This window comes from Carcharodon carcharias, chromosome 7 (genome assembly GCF_017639515.1).
Source record: "Carcharodon carcharias isolate sCarCar2 chromosome 7, sCarCar2.pri, whole genome shotgun sequence".
In the NCBI taxonomy this organism is placed as follows: Eukaryota; Metazoa; Chordata; class Chondrichthyes; order Lamniformes; family Lamnidae; genus Carcharodon; species Carcharodon carcharias.
The window spans coordinates 42,472,321-42,497,045 of record NC_054473.1 but is presented as its reverse complement, the minus strand read 5'-3'; the positions used below and the strand labels follow the sequence as shown (position 1 = coordinate 42,497,045).

Here is a 24,725-nt window from a genome sequence, read left to right as displayed (position 1 = left end):
TTAATCCAGTCTTTCTTTCCCTCTCTTTTTTATTTAACTTCCCATATCTGATTTCATATTGCATTCACTATTCTAACTAACACTTGCTGGTTAAGATTCTGCGTTTCTCATTAACAATTCTTCAATCTGATTTGGTAAACTTGATTTCCCTGTTTACACAAGTTCCAGATGCCCTGCAGAAGGCACTGTACTTTTTAACAGTTGGCCAAAAGCCCATAGGAAATTGTTGGGCAATACAAGTCAAAACCTATGGCTGGGATTGTTTGCTTGTTCCTCAGAGCAAAACCCTGTCCATTTAGGACTGGTCTGCTGGTGAGGCTTTTAAGATAAGAGAAGATGCTATTGGAGACAATACCTCAACAAATAAAATACATGAAAGGACACTGGGCTGGATTTTACAAGGTGGTTGGTGGTTGGGGGGACAATGGATTACCCGCCTTCCCCACTACCGAAAACTCCGTAAGCATGGCGCCAACCAGAAACCCAGTGATCAGAAGGGAAAAACAGTAAAACTTGGAAAATGACTGGTACCAGTCCAAACAGGTCTTGTATACCTTAAAATGGAAATCTACTTCGGACTAGTTCAATTCATTTCCAAGGGTAGAATTCTCCCCCTGTTGTGGGGAGGGCGGGGTTGTATGGGGGTGGATGGTAGCAGGCGCGGACCCAATCGGCACCCCTGATTGGGTCTGCGCCTCCATTTTACATGGGCGGGCCAATTAAGGCCCACCCAGCAAGACATGCACCTAGAAGCACTGTGCGCTCCCTCTGTGGGCTGGGGGTGGAGGGGTGCGGTGGCGGGTTTCCCTGAGTCAGGAGTGTGCTCTTTCACAGAGGTGCCTCGTAGAGATTAGTTTTAAGTTTTAACAGTTCAATAAAGTGTTGAAAAAATTTTATTACATGTCCCCTCATGTGAAACTGTCACATGAGCTGAAACATGTGCATTATTTCTAATAAAAGTTTTTGAGAAAATTTAAAATCATTCATGGAACCTCATCACACCCATGGATGAGGTTCCATGAAAAATGCGAAGGCCGCCTGGGCTCTTCGCCTGCCCGCCAACCTTAAGGTTCAACAGGCAGCTCTGTTAATTATTTTAATTGTTAGTTAAATGGCCTTAATAGGCTTTTGACAGTTCGGCGGGCGCGTAGCCAACTCGGCTGCACACCCGCTGAACTGAAAATCTAAATGACATGCAGTGACGTTGGGACGCATGCCCGATGTTGCCCCACGTCATTTTATGCCTCGGCGAGCAGGGTCGGGGCCCGCTCACCGGGCTGAAGATTCTCCCACAAGTTTTACTGGTTTTTCCTTCTGGCCCACCGTGAAAATATGTTGGGGGTAGTCTTAATTGGTTCAGAATGGGACTTCCACCTCTGAGAGAAAGTTCTGCCCTAGAGAACTGCTAGCCAATCTGATTGGCCGACAGCTCTCTAGTCCCAGCAGTGCCATAAGCAAGTTTTGATCACTGCTGGGACTAGAAGCAGTCCACAATTAAGAAGAGCAATGGATCCCTAACTTCATGTAAGTCAGAAATTTTGATCAGGCCTGCTTGGCAGACCCTAGTGAGGTGGGGAGGTTGGGGGGTGGGGGGGGTGGCCGGTGTGGTCAGGTTTAAGAGGCTGGGGGTGAAGGACAAAGGGTGCTTACAATATTGGGGGAGTGCCTCCAATTTTCAGACAGGAACCCGAAAAGGAGGTACCCTCATTCCCTCCCACCAGCAGCTTGTGCAGTGAAAATACCAAGCTGCTTGCCTTGCTCTCACATTCCCTAGCTGGATGGAAAATAGCTGCGGAGGCAGACTGAGTCCCTGAAGTGGCCATCAATTGGCGGGCTGCCTGATGCCTTAGCCACCCACCCTAATATGGGAGAAAGGTTGTGGGTGGACGGGAAGGCAATGGGCAGGCCACCTGTTTTATTTTACGAACAACGTTCCCCCCCCCCCCCCCACCCACCACCACCATCCCCATGGCTTCTAATACACCAGCATGGGCCATAAAGTTCACTCCTGTATGTTTAGTTTAATACTTCTATTTTGCAATAAGTACATTAGTCTTCTAACTTCAAATACGGCTTTGACTCATTGCAGAAATTTGAGCACATTATTCAAGTTGATACTTAAGTCTATCAGAGGTCCCATCTTTCAAATGAGACATAAAACTATACACCTTTTCAGGTGGACATAAAATATCCTAATGCTCTATTCCAGGGACAACAACGGAATTCTCTCTATCTTCTGGTCAACGTTTATTTCTCAACAAGCATCATTAAAACAGAATAATCTGGTTATTTATGTCATTGCTCTTTGTGGGATTTTACATTGCTCATATTGGCTGCTGGGTTTCTTCCATTACAACAGTGACTACACTTCAAAAGTATAGCACTCTGAGACATTCTGTGATAGTGAAGGCACAAAATATGAATGTAAGTTCCTTTCTTAAAAGTATTGAAAACTGCTATAAATGTAAATCTACTATGACAAAATCACATGCTGTTTGACACCAAAAATATGTTCCAAACTTAGATGTCCACAAATCCCTACACACCCAGTCCTGAGGAGAGCTGCCCACAGAACACAAACAAAAATACCTGAAAAAACTCAGCAGGTCTGGTAGCATCTGCGGAGAGGGACACAGTTAATGTTTCGAGTCCAAATGACCCTTCAGTTCAGCATTCAGGAAAGTTAAAACTCACAGCACAACTTCTCAAATGCATAAAAGACATTGATCACGATATTAACCAGTGTAGGAAATTGACAGGTGAATCTTTGGTTCTGTATATTTTATTCCAATGAACTCAAAATTATTATATTCAGCCAGAAGTTTTCCCCTTGATCTTTATAAATTATTTTTACAAGAAAAAGTTCAGTTACACTCTGGTGCTGGTCACTCCACTAAGTTGACCTTGCAGCTCTGCTCTCTAATATTCAGGTAGGGATCCAGGGATGCAACAGGGGCACTTCTTGTTATCTGAACTGAATACTATGCCCTTTGTATATGATCTCATGGTCAGTCTCAGTAGGGGAACTGAATAATGAAGGGCTAAGCTGCCAATAACAAACTATTTTACAGTCAGCAAAAAACATCAACAGTTATAAGCAAATCTCATTTACTGCAACTTAATTTATTCCATCTCATAGATAGCAAAAACTGTACTGTCCTGTTTAAGGGTTAGATGTAGTTGCTTTTAGCCTTAGCATCAGACTAAAGTGTACATTAGGCCTTACTTCCCTTTCTCGTAGAACTCCCACACATAGCCCATGTCCCACAGGAATTTTACGCTTGATTCCTGATCCTCTTTCACGTGCAGGCTTGTAAAGTAGAACTGTCTGCTAATTTGTTGCACTACTCCTCTTTTTGAAGCTATCCTGATATAAAATGTGACAGGAAGGGATATTCCAACTATCGAATGTTTGAATGTTTGCTAGGAGCATGTGAAATAAGATAACTTCTATTGTGTGTGATTGTTTATGGATAAGAGATTTTAAGGCTTCCTGATAATTTGCTATAATGTTAAAATAACACTAAGTTGTATCAAATCCAAAATTTATTCCATGGAAAAGTGTTTGAATATACCAAACCACAACATAAAAGCTGAAAACATCAAGGGACTGGCGTAACAGTGTGTTGCATCCGAGCCTATCTATAAGGCTGAAGGACGTTTAGTTTTAGCTGTACATGTACTGATGTAATTTTATTATGCATTCTGTTTCACACTGTTAGGTTGTTAATCTCAGATATTTTTTTGAAAAGGGGTGCTAATTGGCCATGTGCTTGGTCGTGGCAATCATATAGCATCAGTTGGTACCATTTTAAAAGTACCAAAACATTTTTTATGTGCTTACAGAATGGCTCTAACCTCAGCAAATTTCACTTCTGATCTAATGCAGATACATATGACAAATGTAGGTAAAGAAAATGCCATGTTTGTGTTGTAAGGGATACTATAAATATGAAACAAAAGTTCTGAACTGAAATAAAAATAGAAAATGTTGGAAATACTCAGCAAGTAAGGCAGCATCCAAGGAGACAAACAGAGTTAACTTTTCAGGTTAATGATGAAAGGTGATTGATCCAAAACATTAACACTGGCCCAGATCTTCTTCGGATCATTGAAGGCCAGCAGTACGTTCCAAGATGCACATTGGGACCCCAGGGAAGTCTCGACACACTGACTCTAAGAGTCAGAGAGTTCGGACAGTTCCAACTTACTTACCTGGGTAGTTACCCAGGAAATGTTAGACAGAAAGATCCTAGTCTAACTCCTGGGTAATGAGACAGCTGACCCCTCCAATCCCTCACCCTGACCATCCAAACTCCCACATCGACCCCCTGACAACCCACTCTGATCCTCCTTGCTCCCCTGACATCCCTCCCAACTCAACCCGGCTACCCCTCCTGACCTGACCTGACTAACCCCCCACTAACTGACCACTCCCCCACTTACCACCCCAACCCACTTACCCATCTCATCCACCTGCCACTGTACCTACCTGCCATACTACTACCCTTTCCACTTGCCGCCTTACCTCCTCACCCACCCTTCCACTCATCCACCTACCACCCTACCCATTTACCTCACCCACCCTCCCCACTTTTACCCACTTCTCTCACCCACCCTACCCACTTACACACTCACCCATTTACTCATACACTCATTCACTAACTCACTGAAAAGTTTTAGGACCTTTAAACTCTTAGCAGAATATAGCACCTAGTACCATAAAAGGGGTTTCTTGGATGATTCTCTTTGCTACTCTCTCCATGGATTCCTGTGCTGAGGGAGTTCTTCTGCATCGGGGTTCAGAAGTTTGTCCAGAAAAATTGTATCCAAGTAAGTGGGTAGTTTTTGTCTGATCAGCATGGAAAAAGTGGCTCCGCAGCTGATCGAAAGGTTTGGGACATATTTCTCTCTTGAATGATGTTGTCTAACCTGCTTAGTATTTCCAGCATTTTTTTGTTTTTATTTCAGATTTCCGGCATCTGCAATATTTTGATTTTATGTTAGTGATCTGATCTCAATACTGATCATGAGTGTTTCACCAATTCCACAGACAGACCTGGCTGAATACTCTGTCAGATACTGTGCAAAATCTGAACTCCTACTGCATGCAATTTAGACCAACTACTCAGTTAATAAGTGTTTCAGTTATTCTTAACAATGGTGTTATGTAGTTTTATGCTGGTCTGTTTCTGGAAGCTGTGAATACCTGCCGCAAAAGCTATTTGAAAGATATCTACAATCAAAATGATTAGAGAATTTACACATGTTTTAAACTTCAAATAGGAGTTGACAGCCAGTCAAAAATTTTGTAGGGAGAAGTAAAAGAGGAACAAGAAACAACTCAATGCTTAAGGAATCAGAAGCACTATGAGAATAATGCAAAAAAATTGAAGAAGTAAAATGAAATAAAAAATGGTAATAAAATAGAAGTATATTAAAAATGAAAATCGATGAAAATTTTTCTTGAAAGAAATTGAAGAGAAAAATCTACATAAAAGAAAAAGTAAGAACAAGAGAAAATAGAGAACTCAACCAGGACCAACAAAGACAAAATCAAAGCAGATAGATATTTTTAAAAAGGATCAGTTTTCTTGTTTCAGACTTAAAAGTACTTTTGAATGCATACAATAATGTAGAAAACAATTGCTGGACACACAGAAATACTGAGCTCAAAGTGCAATATTTACCAGATACCTCATTAGTTACTGATTGGCCTAAACTCTTCCCTACTTTTTTTTTTGTTTGCAGCTAGAATCTAGGCAGTCATTTAAAGTTACCAAATGGGTTCAAAAGCAGTTAATTACTTACAGCTTTTCATATCAGCATTTATTTCTAAAATGTAATCAGTAATTCTGGGATCTCAATTAAACTGTGCAGCACCCTGAATCCTGAGTAACTTGCTATTGAGCCTTGATTTGAAGGTTTTACTTGCTGTGTATCCTCACAAGTTCAGTCATTTTTAAAAATTTGCAGATCATCAATTCCTAAGCTATTCCGGGATTTTTAACATACTAGTTCTTGAATATACACAAGTGCACAAATACACATCCTAGATATTCAATTCTAATGTTTATTACACATTATCCTTTTAACTTCTGCATTTTGCTCTCTGTGTAATTAGAGGTACATTGGGTATAGTCCAGATAGTCATTACACTTTGTTCCTTATTCCTGTGTTTATTTATGAAATCTAGGTACTTTGTCACCAAATCATGTCGGGAATGGAGTAAAGCCCTCTGGTGTATCTAATATTTCATCATATCAAAAGATCAATGGTGAAAGTGCAATAAACAACTGTTCCACACTTTGCCAAAGTATGAGGGAACCAGTGGATCAAATTAAAGGTTTGGATTTTGAGTACTTGACTGAATTTTAGTCTGCAGCAAGATTAGGGTAATTTCAGATGGTCAAACCAAGAACAGGGGGCTATTTGTGATTTTTTTCCTGCTATTAAAACAAATTTTGGTGAATTTATATATATTTAAGATTTAATATAAATGACTTCATTATTATGTTCACCCCTGTTCTGAGGCTGGGGACTCATCCATTAATGTTTCATGGCTGCCTGTTGCTCTCTGTTACCTTGCTTTCATTCATTTGATGTGAGTCTCTGCATTGAATGTCTTAGCTTTTCCATATAGAGGCAGCATGTGACCGTAATCCATATAAAATGTGCACTGCTGTATAATCACAGAATCACACAGTGCAGAAGAAGCCCTTCGGCCCATTGAGTCTGCACCGACACATGGGAAACACCTGACCATAATGTCACTAGAAAGCTGGCAGGATGAAGTACCCTGGTTGATTGCACCTCCACCACCTGATTCTAAATTTCTGAGACCAGTTGTAGCATCCCTCCTGCAACCCTGATTTGAATTAATGCATTTGCACCCTTCCTGTTCTGTATGCCTAAGTTCCAAAATTGTTTTTTTTAAATTGTTGCTTTACTTAATGAGTATTTGAGGAATGTTTTACATCTCATATTTCAATAATTGATAGATTCAAACTGTACATTGTATTTGTTTTGCATATATACAGCCTCTGAAGGTATCTGCTAGTTGGGAAACCTATCACAATATTCTCAAATAAAAACAGAACATGCTGGAAATATTCAGCAGGTTTGGCAGCATCTGTGGAGGGGGGAACATAGGCCGGTATTTTCAGTCCCTGGTGGCTTTGGGCATCATGGTGGATGTGATTGGACAATATGGTGAGAAAGTCAAAAATTGGTTTTGCTCCGTTGTGAAACCAATTTGCAGTCATCTGTTCCACCCGTCAATGGCATGCCACCTTTCTCGCCGCCGCATGTCGGGAACATCACTATAATACTTTTGCATCTAATTATAAGCCCTGCTCGCCGGAATCATGCCCCCCACGTCAAATTTACCATCCACGTGGGCAGGAAAACACATCGGTCCAGAACAAGTCTTGATCAGTGTGATGTGCAGAAATTAGGACTTACCATTAGGGCCTTGTTCACATCGCAGATATCCGAGGAGCAGAAGATGCTGGAGCCCTACAGCTACTGGACCCTGGAGGAACACGTGTATCACATGCTGGGTGGATTATGATATACAAGGCTCCGCTGTGAAGCAGCACACAGAAGATGGAAGGGCACCATTGATATCTGGGGTCTGCTTCAGGACATTAATGCCTTGGTCATGGTCTTCTATTGATGATCATCGATGGGGTGGGGAGGAAGGTCCAGTTGTGAGTAGGAGAGGAAGGTGTACTGGGGAGATGGGGCACACAGTGTGGGAGAGTAAGGTCTAAGTTTGACTGGGAGAGGAAGGTGTACCGGGGAGGTGAAGTTGGGAGTGGGGAGTGATGGTGTCAGGGGGTGAGTTTGGGAGGGTGTGGAGGGAGTATGGGGTAGAGGGTGTAATCAGAAACAGAAAGTAGAGTCAGTCCTGGGGCTCTGTGGACCTCATAGTCAAGATCAGAGAATTCAGACAGTTATGGGGTGCAGCAGGCCATGGCGAGCACATTATTCTCCTGTTCCAAGGAGGGCAAGGGGTCTGTGCTCAATTGGAATACTGCACAGCTGGATATGCAGAGCGTTTTCACAGTCGCTGTCCACGGGCTTCTCTGTCTCTGTACTGGGCTGCAGATGGGATGGTAGTGGTTGTGGGAGTCATCTGCAGCCTGTATTTGGGAAAAACATAATAAAAAGGGGGTGTGAGAACCTTCCCTGGGGGAGGTTCTCCTCAGCAGGTGACCATCCACAGCCTCTATATAGGGAAGCTGGTAGAGGTCCAAATGGGTCATGAGCACATCAGTAGTGATGGACTCTGGGAGGAGAGTAGGAATGTGGACCACGACAACAATGGGATCCAGTATTACTGGGGGAGGATAGACAATAACAGGAGAGAGCTCTACCTTCACATCGTGAGGTTCCAGGTAGATTTCTGAGACATGGACAGTGAGAGAGGGACCGTCAAAGCTGGTGTCGAATTAATAGCGCAGAATCACCATCTTGCACTATCGAAGTTATGGAGCAGTTATAAATTGAAAGTAAAAGCAAATCTGAACAGGAGGGGTCTGAGGCTGTGTGGGAGGAGTGCACTCTTAGACTGAGGGGCTCTTTCTGGGGGTGTCCTCTAACTTGTTGGTGACAAGATTAAACTTGTGTCTGAGCTGAGAAGCTAGCCATTGGACCCCATGCCTTTTTCGGTGCTGTAACAGAGGAATGTAAGAATCTATGGCTTAATATCACAGTTGCTGCATTTCAACATTAGCACACAGGAATGTGAAATTTGGGATTGTAGGCAGTGTTATGGAGGCACAAGTGTAGCATATATGGCATCCCATCAATGGAGAACTGTCATGTGCTTTCCAGAATTGGCATTCATAATGGGTCAAAGAGCATCCAGTCATTAATCATAAGCAACTTGTTAATTATTCGGGATAGAATTAATAGTCACATGGAAAAGTTTGGATTGATTCGGAAGAATCAGAATTGATTTGTTAAAGGAAAATCATATCTAACTAATTTGCTGGAGTTTGTTGAAGAGGTAACAGAGATGGTTGATGAGGGCAAGGCTGTTGATGTGGTGTATATAGACTTCCAAAAGGTGTTTGTTACAGTACCACACAACAGACTTGTGAGGAAATGTTATAACCTATGCAGTCGGTAAAGCTGAGTTATTTAGAAATCCCAGTGTAAAACTTTAAACAACTGCCGTAACCTGTAATTTTAAGTGTTATGTTTGAGATGTGACTCTAAATTCGGGAATCAGACCACCAGTTCTCGAGGTTTTACACTAAACAAAATGAAATATTTAGTTAATTTATGCAGGTTAAAATATATATACACATAGCTACAAATTACTTCTATCATAACTTTTAACAAATCCCCAAACTAATCTGCATTAAGGCAACAGCAACTCACAAAGTTAACCAAACACCAGGCAAAGCATTTTCACCTTACAAATTCAAAATGAGGTTATTTTCAGTTTGGTTCCTGTGGAGACAGTTGGAGTTTGCAGTTGCCTTTTGATCTCACATTGTCTCTGCCCTGTACACACATAACTGCTGAAGTTATACCTACTACCCCCATTGAATGTAAATTGTCATTGTATCACCAACCTCTGAACTAAACCTCTCTAACAATAAAACCCCTTTCATAGTACCAATTTTTTTAGTAATATTGCTTCGTATCTACTAGATAGATGTCAGTTTTCGCCCCACTTCTGGAATGCTCTATTCAAAAACTGCAAATGCACTCTACCTCTCTGTTTACATCTAAAAACTAGTACATATCAAAGCACCCAGACTAGCTGGCTTTAATGTAGTTAAGACACATCCACAGACTAAACCTCTATTTTAAAAGAAAAATATTTTCCAATAATAGTACATACATTAATAGCCTCATGACAGGAAAGTTATAGGTTGTGGAATAAAAGGGGCAGTAGCAACGTGGACACAAAATTGGCTGGGGGATAGGAAACAGAGAGTAATGGTTAAAGGGTATTTTTCGGGCTGGAAGAAGGTTTTTAGTGGAGTTCCCCACTGGTTGGTATTGGGACCCTTGCTCTTCCTGCTTTTTTAAAATCCATTCGTGGGATGTAGGTGTCCTCCAGCTGAGGTCTAAGCAGTGTCTTATATAAGCTCATCATAGCCTCCCTGCTCCTGTACTCCATGCCCCTGTTAATGAAGCCTAGAATACCATATGCTTTAGAAACAGCTCTCACTACCTGTTCTGCCACCTTTAATGACTTATGTACATATACACCCAGGTCTCTCTGCTCCTGCACACAGTTTAGAATAGTATCCTTTATTTCATACTGTCTCTCCATATTCTTAGCACCAAAGTGTATGACCTCACACTTCTCCGCATTGAACTTCATCTACCACCTATCTGCCAGCATTTATTGTCCATCCCTAATTGCCCTTGCTCAGAGGGCATTTTTTAAGGGTCAACCACATTGCTGTGGGCCTAGAGTCACATGTAGGCCAGACCAGGTAAGGACAACAGATTTCCTTCCCTAAAGGATATTAGTGAACCAGATGGGTGCTATATATAAATGCTGTATATAAATGATCTAGATCTTGGTGTACAAGAGACAATTTCAAAGTTTGCGGACAACACAAAACTTGGAAGAATTTTAAACTGTGAGGAGGACAGTGTAGAACTTCAAAAGGACATTGACACATTGGTGGAGTTGGCAGATAGGTAGTAGATGAAGTTCAATGCGGAGAAGTGTGAGGTGATACACTTTGGTGCTAAGAATATGGAGAGACAGTATGAAATAAAGGATACTATTCTAAACTGTGTGCAGGAGCAGAGAGACCTGGGTGTATATGTACATGTCATTAAAGGTGGCAGAACAGGTAGGGAGAGCTGTTTCTAAAGCATACGGTATTCTAGGCTTCATTAACAGGGGCATGGAGTACAAGAGCAGGGAGGCTATGATGAGCTTATATAAGACACTGCTTAGACCTCAGCTGGAGTATTGCGTACAGTTCTGGGCGCCACACTATAGGAAGGATGTGAATGCATTGGAGAGAGCAGAAGAGGTTTACAAGAATGGTTCCTGGCATGAGAAAGTTCAGTTATGAGGAAGGATTGGAGTAGTTGGGACTGTTTTCCTTGGAGAGGAGAAGGCTAAGAGAAGACCTGATAGAAGTTTTCAAAATAATGAGGGGCCTGGACAGAGTAAATAGGGAGAAAGTGTTCCTGCTAGTAAATGGATCGAGAACCAGAGAGCGTAGTTTTAAAGTGTTCTGCAAAAGAAGCAAATGGGAGGTGAGAAAAAACTTTTTCACACAACGTGTATTTAGGGTTTGGAATGCACTGCCTGGAAGTGTGGTGGAAGCAGGTTTAATTAAGGCAATCGAGGGCATTGGATGATTATCTAAATAGAAACAATGTGCAGGGTTACAGGTAAAAGGCAAGAGATCGGCACTAAGTTAAAAAGCTCAGAGAGCCGGTGAAGACACGATGGGCTGAATGGCCTCCTTCGACACCATAACAGGTCTGTGATTCTGTAATTAGTATGCCAGATCAGAGATTGGAGCACTGAGCTAGGTGAGATCATTCAAACCTTCTCTAAGCACTGTGGGTTCCTGATGTTACATCTCAGGGATGGCATCTTGGTCATCTGACATGTCTGTTAGCACCTCAGATACAAGGCTGCATCAGCGACAAGGCTAGTGGGGCTAAAGCCACTTTAGACCATTAGAGTTGCTGTTGGTTACAGATTGTGAGCTTCACAATGTTCACCTGTTAATCATTAATCTATTCAATCTTTCATTTCAGATAGAAATATCAGACACTTATGAATCCAAGGCTCAATGCCGCCTTTTTGAGGGTTCTAACACAATGGACGAGGAGAAGAAGGGAGGGGCATGCCAAGTGCAGCTTCAGGAGGCGGCCCTGCCTGAGCTCCAGGGTCAAAGGGAGCCACAGCAAGAACATATGGTTCAGGACAATAGACCCAGACAATGGAGGCAACTCACCAGACCTAAGGTATACCAAAGAAGACTTTCCTATTTACAATTGAGTGAGAGACAATGCCACGTGCATTGTTTATGCCGAGCTCTAGTAGATCACATCTGTTGCATTCTTCATGAACACCTAATGCCCCGTGGAGTGGAAGGCCACAGTCAATTTATTTGCCTGCAGGTCGTTCCAGGGATCCACAGGGTACTTGTGCAACATCTCACAGCCCGCATCACATAGATACATCAAGGAGATCACAGATGCTCTCTACAGCAAGGCATATCAATGTGTGAGGTTTGCAATCAACAAAGATAGCCAGGCTTTGAGATTCAACTGCTTTGCAGCTGTCTCAAACTTCTCAAGAGTGAAGAGTGCAATTGACTGTACTCATGTGCCTTTAAGGGTAGCAGCCCCTAATGTTTATCAACCGTAAAGGCTATCATTCCATCAATTTTCAACTGCTGTGTGATTATCGGAAGCACAAATCGGAAGTTTGTGCCAGGTACCCCGGGAGTTGCCATGACTCATACATCCTGAGTCATTCCCAGATTCCTCAGATTTTTGAAGGCCCTAATCGTCTGCAGGGATGGCTGCTTGGGTTAAGAGGTATCTACTGAAATGTTGGCTGATGACACAGGTGCATCAGCCTCTGAGTGCTTTGGAGGAGAGGTACAACCATCTCGCAGCTCCACACAGTCCCTAATTGAGCAGAACATTGGTATTCTGAAGATGCGCTTCAGATGTTTGGACTCCTCAGGTGGCACACTGCAGTACACTCCCAATAGGGTTTCCCATATTATTGTGTGTTGCGCTTTTCACAACTTGGCACTGCAAAGAGGTGATTCCCTTGCCAGAGGGTGAAATGGAGGAGGATGAGAGCTCCTCGGAGGATGAAGTTCAGGAGGCCCAGGAACCTGAAGAGGGTGATGAGGGTCAGCTTTTATGGGTCGACGCCATAAAGGAAGTAAAATGTGGGAGATGTGTCCGTGTCACTTTAATTGCTACCAGATTCCAAGTGGAGTAAAGTGAAGGCAAGGGGAGATGGTCACATTTCTCCTGGCCCTGAATGCCTTTCCCTTTCATTGAAATGGATGTCCAATCTGTCACATCGAGAACTAGTTCAGCTTTCAGACTTACACCTTCTATGATTTACCAGGCCATGATCTCTAAGAAGGTCAGCGGTGCCCCCTGTATGCGCTTGCCGTGGTAGGTGAGAGTTGACTCAACAGCAAGAACGCTGCGAAATCTTACTTGCAGCAGTCATCACCACATTAATGAGAAACTACAGCAGCCACTGAGATGAGGACATGGCTGGGGATGTCCTCGTCCTGTCCATGTCTTGACCTTTGGCACTACTACTGAGGAGACACAACCGCAGTTAATTCTTCATGGCTGCTGACCTGCCCTTACACAATGGTGTTTCATCAGGAAGAATCACACACTTCCAATAAACATTTTAACACATCTTCCTGACATCACACAAGGGTGCGGAAACTATCTTCATTGAGGTTCACATCACATGAATGTGAATCTCACAGAGGGACACTATCACTGAGTGGGAGGATGGCTAAACCTCAAAATAAGAGAATTCAAATGTACATAATCACGACACCTTCAGTTGACCAAACCACTCACATAAACATCAGATGTATTTACAAAAGTGCAATATTTTTACGTGGTTCCACACCCATAACCAAAAGTGATTTTAATATTTCTTAACTTTTCTAACCCTACCACTACACCTGGGTTCAGCCCCAACATCTGCAGCAGAGATGGAGGCAGCCTATTGACTGCTATATCCTAATGTCTGTGATGACCTTGGCAGACATCCTCGGGTGGCCCAAGGCTTGGAAGGCCCCAGCTTGATAAGGCTGTCTTGCTGAGGGGCTTATGTACCCTCCTCCTTTGCCTGAGCAGCTGGAGTGAATAGGGTCACAGGCAGAGGGGATTCTGAGCGACTGGACAACTTCGGAGTATCCTGAGTGGAGGCCCCATTGGTGTCCGGCTGATGCTCATCCTCCCTGTGGGTTCCTGCTCTGACTCCTTGAGGAGAAGGGGCACCTGGAGGGAGATCAATATGCCCCGTCTCCCTCTTGCCTACACATTGATGGTGCCCACTGTGTGTCGCCGTAGAGTCCAAGGTTGAACACAAATCCAGCAAGACCTGCTGGACCAAGGTCTCCATGGTGGTTGTCAACCTTCCCATGGTGACCTCGAGGTGCTTGCATGTTGGCGCCAAGACATCAGACAGAACGCGAATAGACACCTCCATGTTCGCTCTGGTCTGCTGAGTGACTGCTGAATCTCTGCCTGATGTTCCACCTGTTGTTGCATCTCAAGCATTGTTTTGGCGGCTGCTTGCAAAGGCTCATCATCTGACTTGCACTGAGCAGATGGCTAGTCTCAAGCAGCCCTCCAAGTGCTAGAAAACTGGGCTACCCCTGCCTCCAGCTGCTGCAGAGATGTACCAGTGAGGTGTTCTCCAGTAGGTGATCCCGAGCCGAATCTAGAACAATGCACTCAGCTTCCTCATCAGATGTGGTCTGGGGGCTGGGTCTTATGTTGGCCAGCCTTGTGGGCCTCGATTTGCTGATGCCTACAAGAGAGAGAATAGAGTTTTAGTTCATGAGCATGCGGATTACAAGATTGCATGTCACTCTGTGATTGTCAGGATGTGGTAAACTCATGGAGGTGTGATCCATACTAGGTTGCTGATACAATCTGATCTCTCCTTCCTCACAAGAGCAATCCCTGTCCTCCCCAGCGATCTTAGTAGCATCCTCCTCATTCCATGAGGACAGTTATGTCAGCCGCCCCTCCCCTGGTCTGCAATCTTTCCTGCCTGTTGTGGGCCAACTTGCCCTGGATGGTGACAAAAGAAAGGCATGTGATGAGAAGGGACGGAGCATAGTTTGGGAAACATGTATGCCCCCTGTGTGTGGTGAGCCCTCCCCAGACGGTGCTGAGGATGGAGTGTGAGCAGCATGATAGATGAGATGGTAGTGATATTGAAAGTTTCCATGATACAATCAGTGGTTGATATGTGTCCCCTGCTAATGGCTGTGAGAGATCTCGGAAGAGAGTAACCCTTTGATAGTTTGATATTGGAGGGAGCTGAAGGATGACTAGCCCTGGAGGAGAGGATGAGATCCTACACTGGATGGCGTTTTGGGTGCAGTTGCAATGGCCTCCCAGGCTGAAGAGGTGAGGCTGGTATGCTTTCTGGAGCTGTCCCTGGGATGAAGCACATCCCAATGTTCATGCCTATCATCAATGCCTCGAGGACATCGAGACTGAAGCAGGGTGCAGCCGCTGCCTTGTGGCTTGCTGCCTTCTTTCTATGGTTGCCAGACATCTCAACATGTCTCCTAGAGACAGCTGGGTTGGAGAGAGTGAGATGTGTGTGCTCTGGTGGCATTTAAATATGGCACCCCGACCTTCAACCCCATCAGATAATGGCAGGCCGGATGAATCAGCTCAGAACCTATCAGGTGATTCGGAGAGATACTCGCCTGCACATAATTAATGAGCTTTCAAGCACAGAATTGGGCGCAATTTGCCACCATTCCTAGTGGGATATGTGCCATGGAGCCTACCCTCCAGCGCACTTAGTTTCAAAAACGGATAATTCCTTCCAATGTTTTCATCTTCCTCTGTAACTAAACTTTGTGTATGTTAGTGACTATCTTTTCTTGAGTAACTTCCAGAGCAAGTGTGAAATAAGCTAACCTTTTCCTTAAGTAAAAAGGCTTTGCTACTCAGTTATTTTGTTAACACTGAGTTGTTACTAACACTCTGAGAACTGAAGATAATTCACCTTTTGTCTGCAGACACTCTGCGCAAGACAATGTCTTCTCCTTTCATGGATTGTCTGCTGTTGTTGTCTGACGTGTTCTGGCTCTTTGTGCAGCAGCAGGCCCCTCACCTGCCTGAACCACAGGCTGCACCTGTACTTGGACAGCTGGAGTCTTCTCTCACCTTCTCCTCATTTCCTCCTCACATGAGGAGCCTCCTCCGTAAGTGCACAATCCCAATGGAGACAGCAATCTCTGATTCCTCTGCATAAGTCCTCACCCTCCAGAATAGCCCCACCTCCAGGCCCCCTTTCTCATTTGTAATGTCAGCCTATAAAAATTGAAGAAATAAAGTCTACTAACAGCAAAATGTTTCCAACTTCAACAGCAGACTCTGCTGCTACATTCAGCCATGGTCTATTCGCAAGATTCTTCACCTGTCCTTAAGCCTCATCATCATGCCTGGCATAAATTGCTCCCAACTTTTTCACCGACAAATGACAGGGGCAATATAAAATTGCTTAATAGGCTGTTAATTGTTTTTTTCAAAATGGCAGCGGGCTTCCAATTTCAGAGCCCACTCAACCTCCGTATTATCGGCGACTGGCGGGATGTCATTGGATTGCCAACCAACATCATTACATCATATCTTAGGCTAACGCAAGGGGTGGAGGGGGGGGGGAGGTGGGATGAGGGGGTCTGATGGCCCTCCAAATTTACACTGTTTCCTGGTAGTTAATCAATTATCTTTTCATGTTAATATATACTACCAATACTACGAGCTCTTATCTTACTTTTTATGAAGCACATTATCAAATGCCTTTTGGAAATCCAAATACACTACATCCACTGGTTCTCCTGTAACCACCCTGCTTGTTACGTCCTCAATGAATTCAAAGCAACAGTGATTTTCTAAAGTTCCTCCCTTTTGCCTCTTGATTTTCAACTATTATTTGGATGCTTTTTGTGTTTCCAACATGAAGACAAAATACTTGTTCAAAGTCTCTGCCATTTCCGTGTTTCCCAAGTTAATTCACAGTCTCACCCTCCATGGGACCAATGTTTACTTTAACTACTCTCTTCCTTTTCTTATACTTGTAAAAGCTCTTTTTATATTCATTGTGTGAGAATCATATCTTAAGACTGAAGTTTTATTTTATAAAATAGAAGTATTTGGCATGATTTGGACATGTGGATGCTAACCTGAGATTTTTTTTAAAAGGTCATAAGTTCACCTTGGAAATGTAAACAAGCAGGCCTCTTCCAAAAAATCACCTGACCTATATGGTACATGAGAAGGAGTTGTTTGTTTGCGTTGAACTACAAATCACTTTAATTAATAAAAAACTGGAAGACAAAAAGGCAATCACATGAGAGACAGGGAAAAAACTTAAGTTGTGAGCCTGCTTGTTTTGAAGGCAGTCCTGTTGGAGAACAAGCTGAGAAAGGAAGGCTACCTTGATTGGCTTCCTCTGTCTATCTTGCCCAAAATTATATGTGGTTATCAACCTGTAGCCGAAAACCTCATCTGAGAGTAACTAGTCTACATTTGCTCTCGTGAAGCTGGACCAGTTGGTGAGAACTTCCAGGCATCCATTAGGTCTTCACACAAGAGAATTCCAGGTCAACAGCGTGGAGATCCTGCAGACTTTGTCCTTTATTTTATAATGCCCATCCTGCAAAGCCCATCCCTGCAGAGAGACTCTATCTGTTTGTCCTTTGATTGTCTGTGTGTGTATGCTGGAGAATTCTTTAGAAAGAGGTAGATAGTTTTACTTCCCGATTACAATTGTGTGTTAAGCAGCACTTGCAACTTGTTAAAAGAAGATGTGTTTTACAATAAGTTAATCTTTGTGTTTTTGAAAGAAGCCTGGTCAGAGTCTATTTTAGATACGAGAGGTATAGGTACACAATTGGCCATTTTGATGAGAAAATTAAACATTTAAATTAATGGTACAGCCTTCAGAGTAGTGGGGCTTGATAATTTGCGCACTCCTCCCATCCTGGTCATAACAATTGCTACTTTCCTGTCACATTCTAATTTCTTCCTTTTTTTTTAAATCCTTGGTTGGTTTCTAATTTTCTCCAGTCTTCTGGCCTACTGCGAATCTTCGCAGCATTGTACACTTTTTCTTTCAATTTGATAACATCATTAACTTCCTTAATTAGCCATGGATTATTCATCCTTCTTGTAGTCTTTCTAATTGGAATATATCTTTGTTGAGTGGAAAGGAGAGCCCAGGAGAGGCTATTAAAGTCTCCAGAACACAAAATAGGACAGATGTCTGGAAAGGGCTAGGAATCTAACTTCAAGCACATCAGATAAAGGGACGACAATGAGAAAGGGGATGGGAAATACAGGATTGAAGGTGTTGTATCCAAATGCACGCAGTATACGAAATAAGGTAAATGAGCTTGTGGCACAGATTGAAATTGGTAGGTATGATATGGTGGGCAAGACGTGGCTGCAAGGGGATCAGGACTGGGAGCTAAATATCCAAGGATATACATCCTAACAAAAAGATAGGCAGGTTGGCAGAGGGGGTGGGGTTGCTTTGTTCGTAAGAAATGAAATTAAATCGATAGCAAGAAATGACGTAGGGTCAGATGATGTAGAATCTGTGTGGGCAGAGTTGAGGAACAGCAAAGGTAAAAAAAACATAATGGGAGTTATGGACAGGCCTCCAAACAGTAGTCAGAATTTGGGGCACAAGATACACCAGGAGATAGAAAAGGCATGTAAGAAAGGCAAGGTTACAGTGATCATGGGGGATTTCAATATGCAGGTAGACTGGGAAAATCAGGTTGGTAGTGGATCCCAAGAAAAGGAATTTATGGAATGTCTACGAGATGGCTTTTTGGAGCAGCTTGTGGTGCAGCCCACTAGGGAACAGGCAATTCTAGATTTAGTTAAAAACAAAAAACTGCGGATGCTGGAAATCCAAAACAAAAACAGAATTACCTGGAAAAACTCAGCAGGTCTGGCAGCATCGGCGGAGAAGAAAAGAGTTGACGTTTCTAGTCATGACCCTTCAACAGAATTGATTTTTCTTTACAATGAGAGGGGTGAAATATAAGCTGGTTTAAGGTGGGGGGGGGGTGGTGGGTGTGGAGAGAAGTGGAGGGGGGGTTGTTGTTGTAGGGACAAGCAAGCAGTGATAGGAGCAGATCATCAGATGGTGATATTATCTAAACGAATGTGCTAATTAAGAATGGATGGTAGGGCACTCAAGGTATAGCTCTAGTGGGGGTGGGAGGGCATAAAAGATTTAAAAATAATGGAAATAGGTGGAAAAAGAAAAATCCACATAAATTATTGGGAAAAAAAAACAAAAGGAAGGGGGAAGAAACAGAAAGGGGGTGGGGATGGAGGAGGGAGCTCAAGACCTAAAGTTGTTGAATTCAATATTTAGTCCGGAAGGCTGTAAAGTACCTAGTCAGAAGATGAGGTGCTGTTCCTCCAGTTTGCGTTGGGCTTCACTGGAACAATGCAGCAGGCTAAGGACAGACATGTGGGCAAGAGAGCAGGGTGGAGTGTTAAAATGGCAAGCGACAGGGAGGTTTGGGTCATTCTTGCGGACAGACTGCAGATGTTCTGCAAAGCGGTTGCCCAGTTCCAACCTGATAGTCACCCAACCTCGGACGGCCCGCTTCTGCCTCCTACCCAAAATCCACAAACAGAACTGTCCCGGTAGACCGATCGTGTCAGCTTGCTTCTGCCCCACGGAACTCACTTCTTGTTATCTTGACTCTCTTCTCTCTCCCCTTGTCCAGTCCCTTCCCACCTACATCCGTGATTCCTCTGACACCTTACGTCACATCAACAATTTCCAGTTCCCTGGCCCCAACCGCTTCCTCTTCACCATGGATGTCCAATCCCTCTACACCTCCATCCCCCACGAGGATGGTCTGAGGGCCCTTAGCTTCTTCCTCGGACAGAGGCCCGAACAATCCCCATCCACCACTACTCTCCTCCGTCTGGCTGAACTTGTTCTCACACTGAACAATTTCTCCTTCAACTCCTCTCACTTCCTCCAAATAAAAGGTGTGGCTATGGGTACCCGCTTGGGCCCCAGCTATGCCTGTCTCTTTATGGGGTATGTAGAACATTCCTTGTTCCAGTCCTACTCCGACCCCCTTCCACAACTCTTTCTCTGGTACATCGATGATTACTTCGGTGCTGCTTCATGCTCTCGTCGGGACTTGGAAAAACTTATTAATTTTGCTTCCAATCTCCACCCCTCCATCATTTTCACGTGGTCCATCTCTGACACTTCCCTTCCCTTCCTTGACCTCTCTGTCTCAATCTCTGGTGATAGACTGTCCACCAGTATCCATTACAAGCCTACCGACTCCCACAGCTACCTCGACTACAGCTCCTCACACCCCGCTTCCTGTAAAGACTCCATCCCATTCTCTCAGTTCCTTCGCCTCCATCGCATCTGTTCCGATGATGCTACATTCAAAAACAATTCCTCTGACATGTCCTCCTTCTTCCTTAACCGAGGTTTTCCCCCCACGGTCGTTGACAGGGCCCTCAACCGTGTCCGGCCCATCTCCTGCGCAGCCGCCCTCACACCTTCTCCTCCCTTCCAGAAACATGATAGGGTCCCCCTTGTGCTCACTTATCACCCCACCAGCCTCCGCATTCAAAGGATCATCCTCCGCCATTTCCGCCAACTCCAGCATGATGCCACCACCAAACACATCTTCCCTTCACCCCCCCTGTCAGCATTCCGTAGGGCTCATTCCCTCCGGGACACCCTGGTCCACTCCTCCATCACCCCCTACTCCTCAAGCCCCACCTATGTCACCTCCCCATGCCCACGCAAAAGATGTAACACCTGCCCCTTCACTTCCTCTCTCCTCACCATCTAAGGGCCCAAACACTCCTTTCAAGTGAAGCAGCATTTCACTTGCATTTCCCCCAACTTAGTGTACTGTATTCGTTGCTCCCAATGCGGTCTCCTTTACATTGGAGAGACCAAACGTAACCTGGGCGACCGCTTTGCAGAACACCTGCGGTCTGTCCGCAAGAATGACCCAAACCTCCCTGTCGCTTGCCATTTTAACACTCCACCCTGCTCTCTTGCCCACATGTCTGTCCTTGGCCTGCTGCGTTGTTCCAGTGAATTCTTCCCCCTTCCTTTTGCTTTTTTTTCCCAATAATTTATATAGATTTTTCTTTTCCCACCTATTTCTAGTATTTTTAAATCTTTTATGCCGCCCCACCCCCACTAGAGCTATACCTTGAGTGCCCTACCATCCATTCTTAATTAGCACATTCGTTTAGATAATATCACCAACTTCAACACCTCTGTGTTCTTTTGTTCCTTTATCTGTGACATCTTTTGATGATCTGCTCCTATTACTGCTTGCTTGTCCCTACAACAACACCCCCCCCACTACTCTCCCCCCCCCCCCCACCTTAAACCAGCTTATATTTCACCCCTCTCATTGTAAAGAAAAATCAGTTCTGTTGAAGAGTCATGAGGCCTCGAAACGTCAAATCTTTTCTTCTCCACCAATGCTGCCAGACCTGCTGAGTTTTTCCAGGTAATTCAATTCTAGATTTAGTGATGTGTAATGAGGCAGATTTGATAAGGGAGCTTAAGGTGAAGGAACCCTTAGGAGGAAGTGACCATAATATGATAGAATTTACCCTGCAATTTGAGAGGAAAAAGCTGGAATCAGATGTAACGGTATTACAGTTGAATAAAGGCAACTACAGAGGCATGAGGGAGGAGCTGGTCAGAATTGACTGGGAGATGAGCCTAGCAGGAAAGACAATGGAACAGCAATGGCGGGAGTTTCTGGGAGTAATTTGGGAGACACAGCAAAAATTCATGCCTAGAAAGAAGAAGCATACTAAAGGGAGGACGAGGCGACCATGGCTGACAAGAGAAGTCAGGGACAGCATAAAAGCTAAAGAGAAAGCATACATTGCGGCAAAGAACCAGGGAATTGGGAAGCCTACAAAGACCAACAGAGGACAACTAAAAAAGAAATAAGGAGAGAGAAGATTAAATATGAGGGTAAACTAGCCAGTAATAAAAAAGAAGATTGTAAGAGGTTTTTTTAGATATATAAAGGGTAAGAGAGAGGCAAAAGTGGACATTGGGCTGCTGGAAAATGACGCTGGAGAAGTAGTAGTGGGGAACAAAGAAACTGAACTGAATAAGTACATTGCGTCAGTCTTCACGGTGGAAGACATGAGTAACATCCCCAAAGTTCATGAGAGGTGAGTATGGTGACCATTACCCAAGGAGAAGTTGCTAGGAAAACTGAAAGGTCTGAAGGTGGATAAATCACCTGAACCAGATGGATTACACCCCAGAGTTCTGAAGGAGATAGCTGACGCGATAGTGAAGGCGTTAGTGGTGATCTTTCAGGAATCACTCGAGTCAAGGAGGGTCCCAGAGGACTGGAAAATCGCTAATGTAACCCCCCTGTTCAAGAAGGGAGTGAGGTAAAAGACGGGAAATTACAGGCCGATTAGCCTGACCTCGGTCGTTCGTAAGATTTTAGAGTCCATTATTAAGGATGAGATTTCAGAATACTTGGAAGTGCATGGTAAAATAGGGCAAAGTGAGCATAGTTTCATCAAGGGGAGGTCATGCCTGACAAATCTGTTAGAATTCTTTGAGGAGGTAACGAGTAGGTTAGACAAAGGAGAGCCATTGGATGTTATCTACTTGGTCTTCCAGAAGGCCTTTGACAAGGTGCCGCACAGGAGGCTGCTCAGTAAGATAAGCGCCCTCGCTGTTAGAGGCAAGAAGATTGGCTGTCTGGCAGGAGGCAGAGAGTGGAGATAAGGAGGTCCTTCTCAGGTTGGCGGCCGGTGACTAGTGGAGTTCCACAAGGGTCAGTGTTGGGACCACAACTTTTCACTTTATACATTAATAATCTAGATGAAGGAACTGAGGGCATCCTGGCAAAGTTTGCAGATGATACAAAGATAGGTGGAGGAGGCAGGGAGGCTGCAGAAGGATTTGGACAGGTTAGGAGAATGTGCAAAGAAGTGGCAGATGGAATACGATGTGGGAAAGTGTGAGGTCATGCACTTTTTGGTAGGAAGAATAGAGGCATAAACTATTTTCTAAATGGGGAGAGAATTCAGAAATCTGGAGTGCAAAGGGATTTGGGAGTCCTAGTTCAGGATTCTCTTAAGGTTAACTTGCAGGTTGAGTCGGTAGTTAGGAAGGCAAATACAATGTTGGCATTTATTTCAAGAGGACTAGAATATAAAAGCAGGGATGTGCTGCTGAGGCTTTATAAGGCTCTGGTCAGACCACATTTAGAATATTGTGAGCAATTTTGGGCCTTATATCTCAGGAAGGGTGTTCTGGCCCTGGAGAGGGTCCAGAGGAGGTTCACAAGAACGATCCCAGGAATGAAAGGCTTAACATATGAGGAAGGTTTGAGGACTCTGGGTCTATACTCAATGGAGTTTAGAAGGATGAGGGGGGATCTGATTGAAACTTACAGAATACTGAAAGGCCTGGATAGAGTGGACGTGGGGAAGATGTTTCCGTTAGCAGGAGAGACTAGGACCCGAGGGCACAGCCTCAGAGTAAAGGGAAGACCTTTTAGAACAGAGATGAGGAGAAACTTCTTTAGCCAGAGAGTGGTGAATCTATGGAATTCATTGCCACAGAATGCTGTGGAGGCCAGGTCATTGAGTGTATTTAAGCCCGAAATAGATAGGTTCTTGATTGGTAAGGGGATCAAAGGTTACGAGGGGATGGCGGGAGAATGGGGTTGAGAAACTTATCAGCCATGATTGAATGGTGGAGCAGACTCGATGGGCCGAATGGCCTAATTTCTGCTCCTATGTCTTATGGACTTATTACGATCCTATTAGGGACTGTTAACATTTAAAAATAAATTCAAATACCTAATTTTAACGAATAGAAATACGCTACAAGATTTCACTTCCTTTAACAAAACAAACTTTATTGTTTATAAAAGATTGAAACAAAATGAGCACTATAGCTTAATAATATGATTTATAACAATGCATGTTATGCACTCAAGTAGGTTCACTTCCTACTTCTCCCAAGAATTCTCTTATAAGACATGTAAATCTTAAAGTTATTTACTTCTGTGGGGACCACCCATTAAGTATGCCATAATCCTCTGAAGAGTTCTCCTTAGCTCCAGCTCTTTTCAGAGGTAAAACTTTGTTCTACCCTCTTTTGACTGTGGAGGCCTCAGTCTCTTGTTCTGGTTACTTTTCCAATACTTCCAAGCTTGTTGGCTGGTTACTTTCTTTTGTAAGAAGACACGGTGAGGCCAACTATGGATTCTCCTACTAACTTCAGACTAGGCAATCTTCCACCTTCTGCTCTTCACAAAATTCAAACGGAGATTAAGGCCCACCAGCTTTCCATGTGGTCAATGATAACGTTAATGTTTTGCTCTGCTTACAGTGCAGGTTTGTCTAACTGTAATTTATTTTGGCCAAATTCTTTCAGTGAACTGCAAACCACAACTAACAAACTGCAAATAAAACCTCTCCTAGCAAACACCCAGATAAATTGAAACCAGAGAGCCTTCCCAAGCTCCACCCATCTATATGATGACATAGTTTGCTCTGAGCTATCCTCAAACTGACCTTCTAAGTCAATTTTCCATCATTTACAATTTCTTTACTGATTTGATGAAGGAAATTGTTTTTTATAATCTTTCAGGGTTGACAATGTTTTTAGACTAATTTTCTCTCACTCCCAAAACAAATACATCTCTCTAGACTGCACTTCTTTGCAAGGAGTGTGGACAGCACGTCTCCAGCTAAGTAAGTCCACCTGCAGTTTTATAGCACTCTTTCTCTCTCTCTTCTATTCTGACCTTAACCCACAACTTAAAAATTATTTTTCCAAAACTAAAAGATATATTCTAAAACACATGAACCTTGAACTGCCTTCACAACAAGAGCTTATATTTCAACTCTTTCTTGGACTCGAACGCAAGTTCTGTCGAAGG

General features: G+C 43.6%; 1 protein-coding gene across 1 annotated transcript in view; it reads left to right on the top strand.

The window, feature by feature from the left end:
- The window catches only part of cfap20dc (CFAP20 domain containing), a 557,307-nt gene that overhangs the window by 304,714 nt on the left and 227,868 nt on the right, over positions 1 to 24,725 (top strand). Inside the window, exons 11-13 of the mRNA XM_041191616.1 lie at positions 3,847 to 3,904; positions 11,764 to 11,973; positions 15,857 to 15,962. Of these exons, the coding sequence (XP_041047550.1) occupies positions 3,847 to 3,904; positions 11,764 to 11,973; positions 15,857 to 15,962 (374 nt within the window). The remainder of the gene's footprint in view (positions 1 to 3,846; positions 3,905 to 11,763; positions 11,974 to 15,856; positions 15,963 to 24,725) is intronic.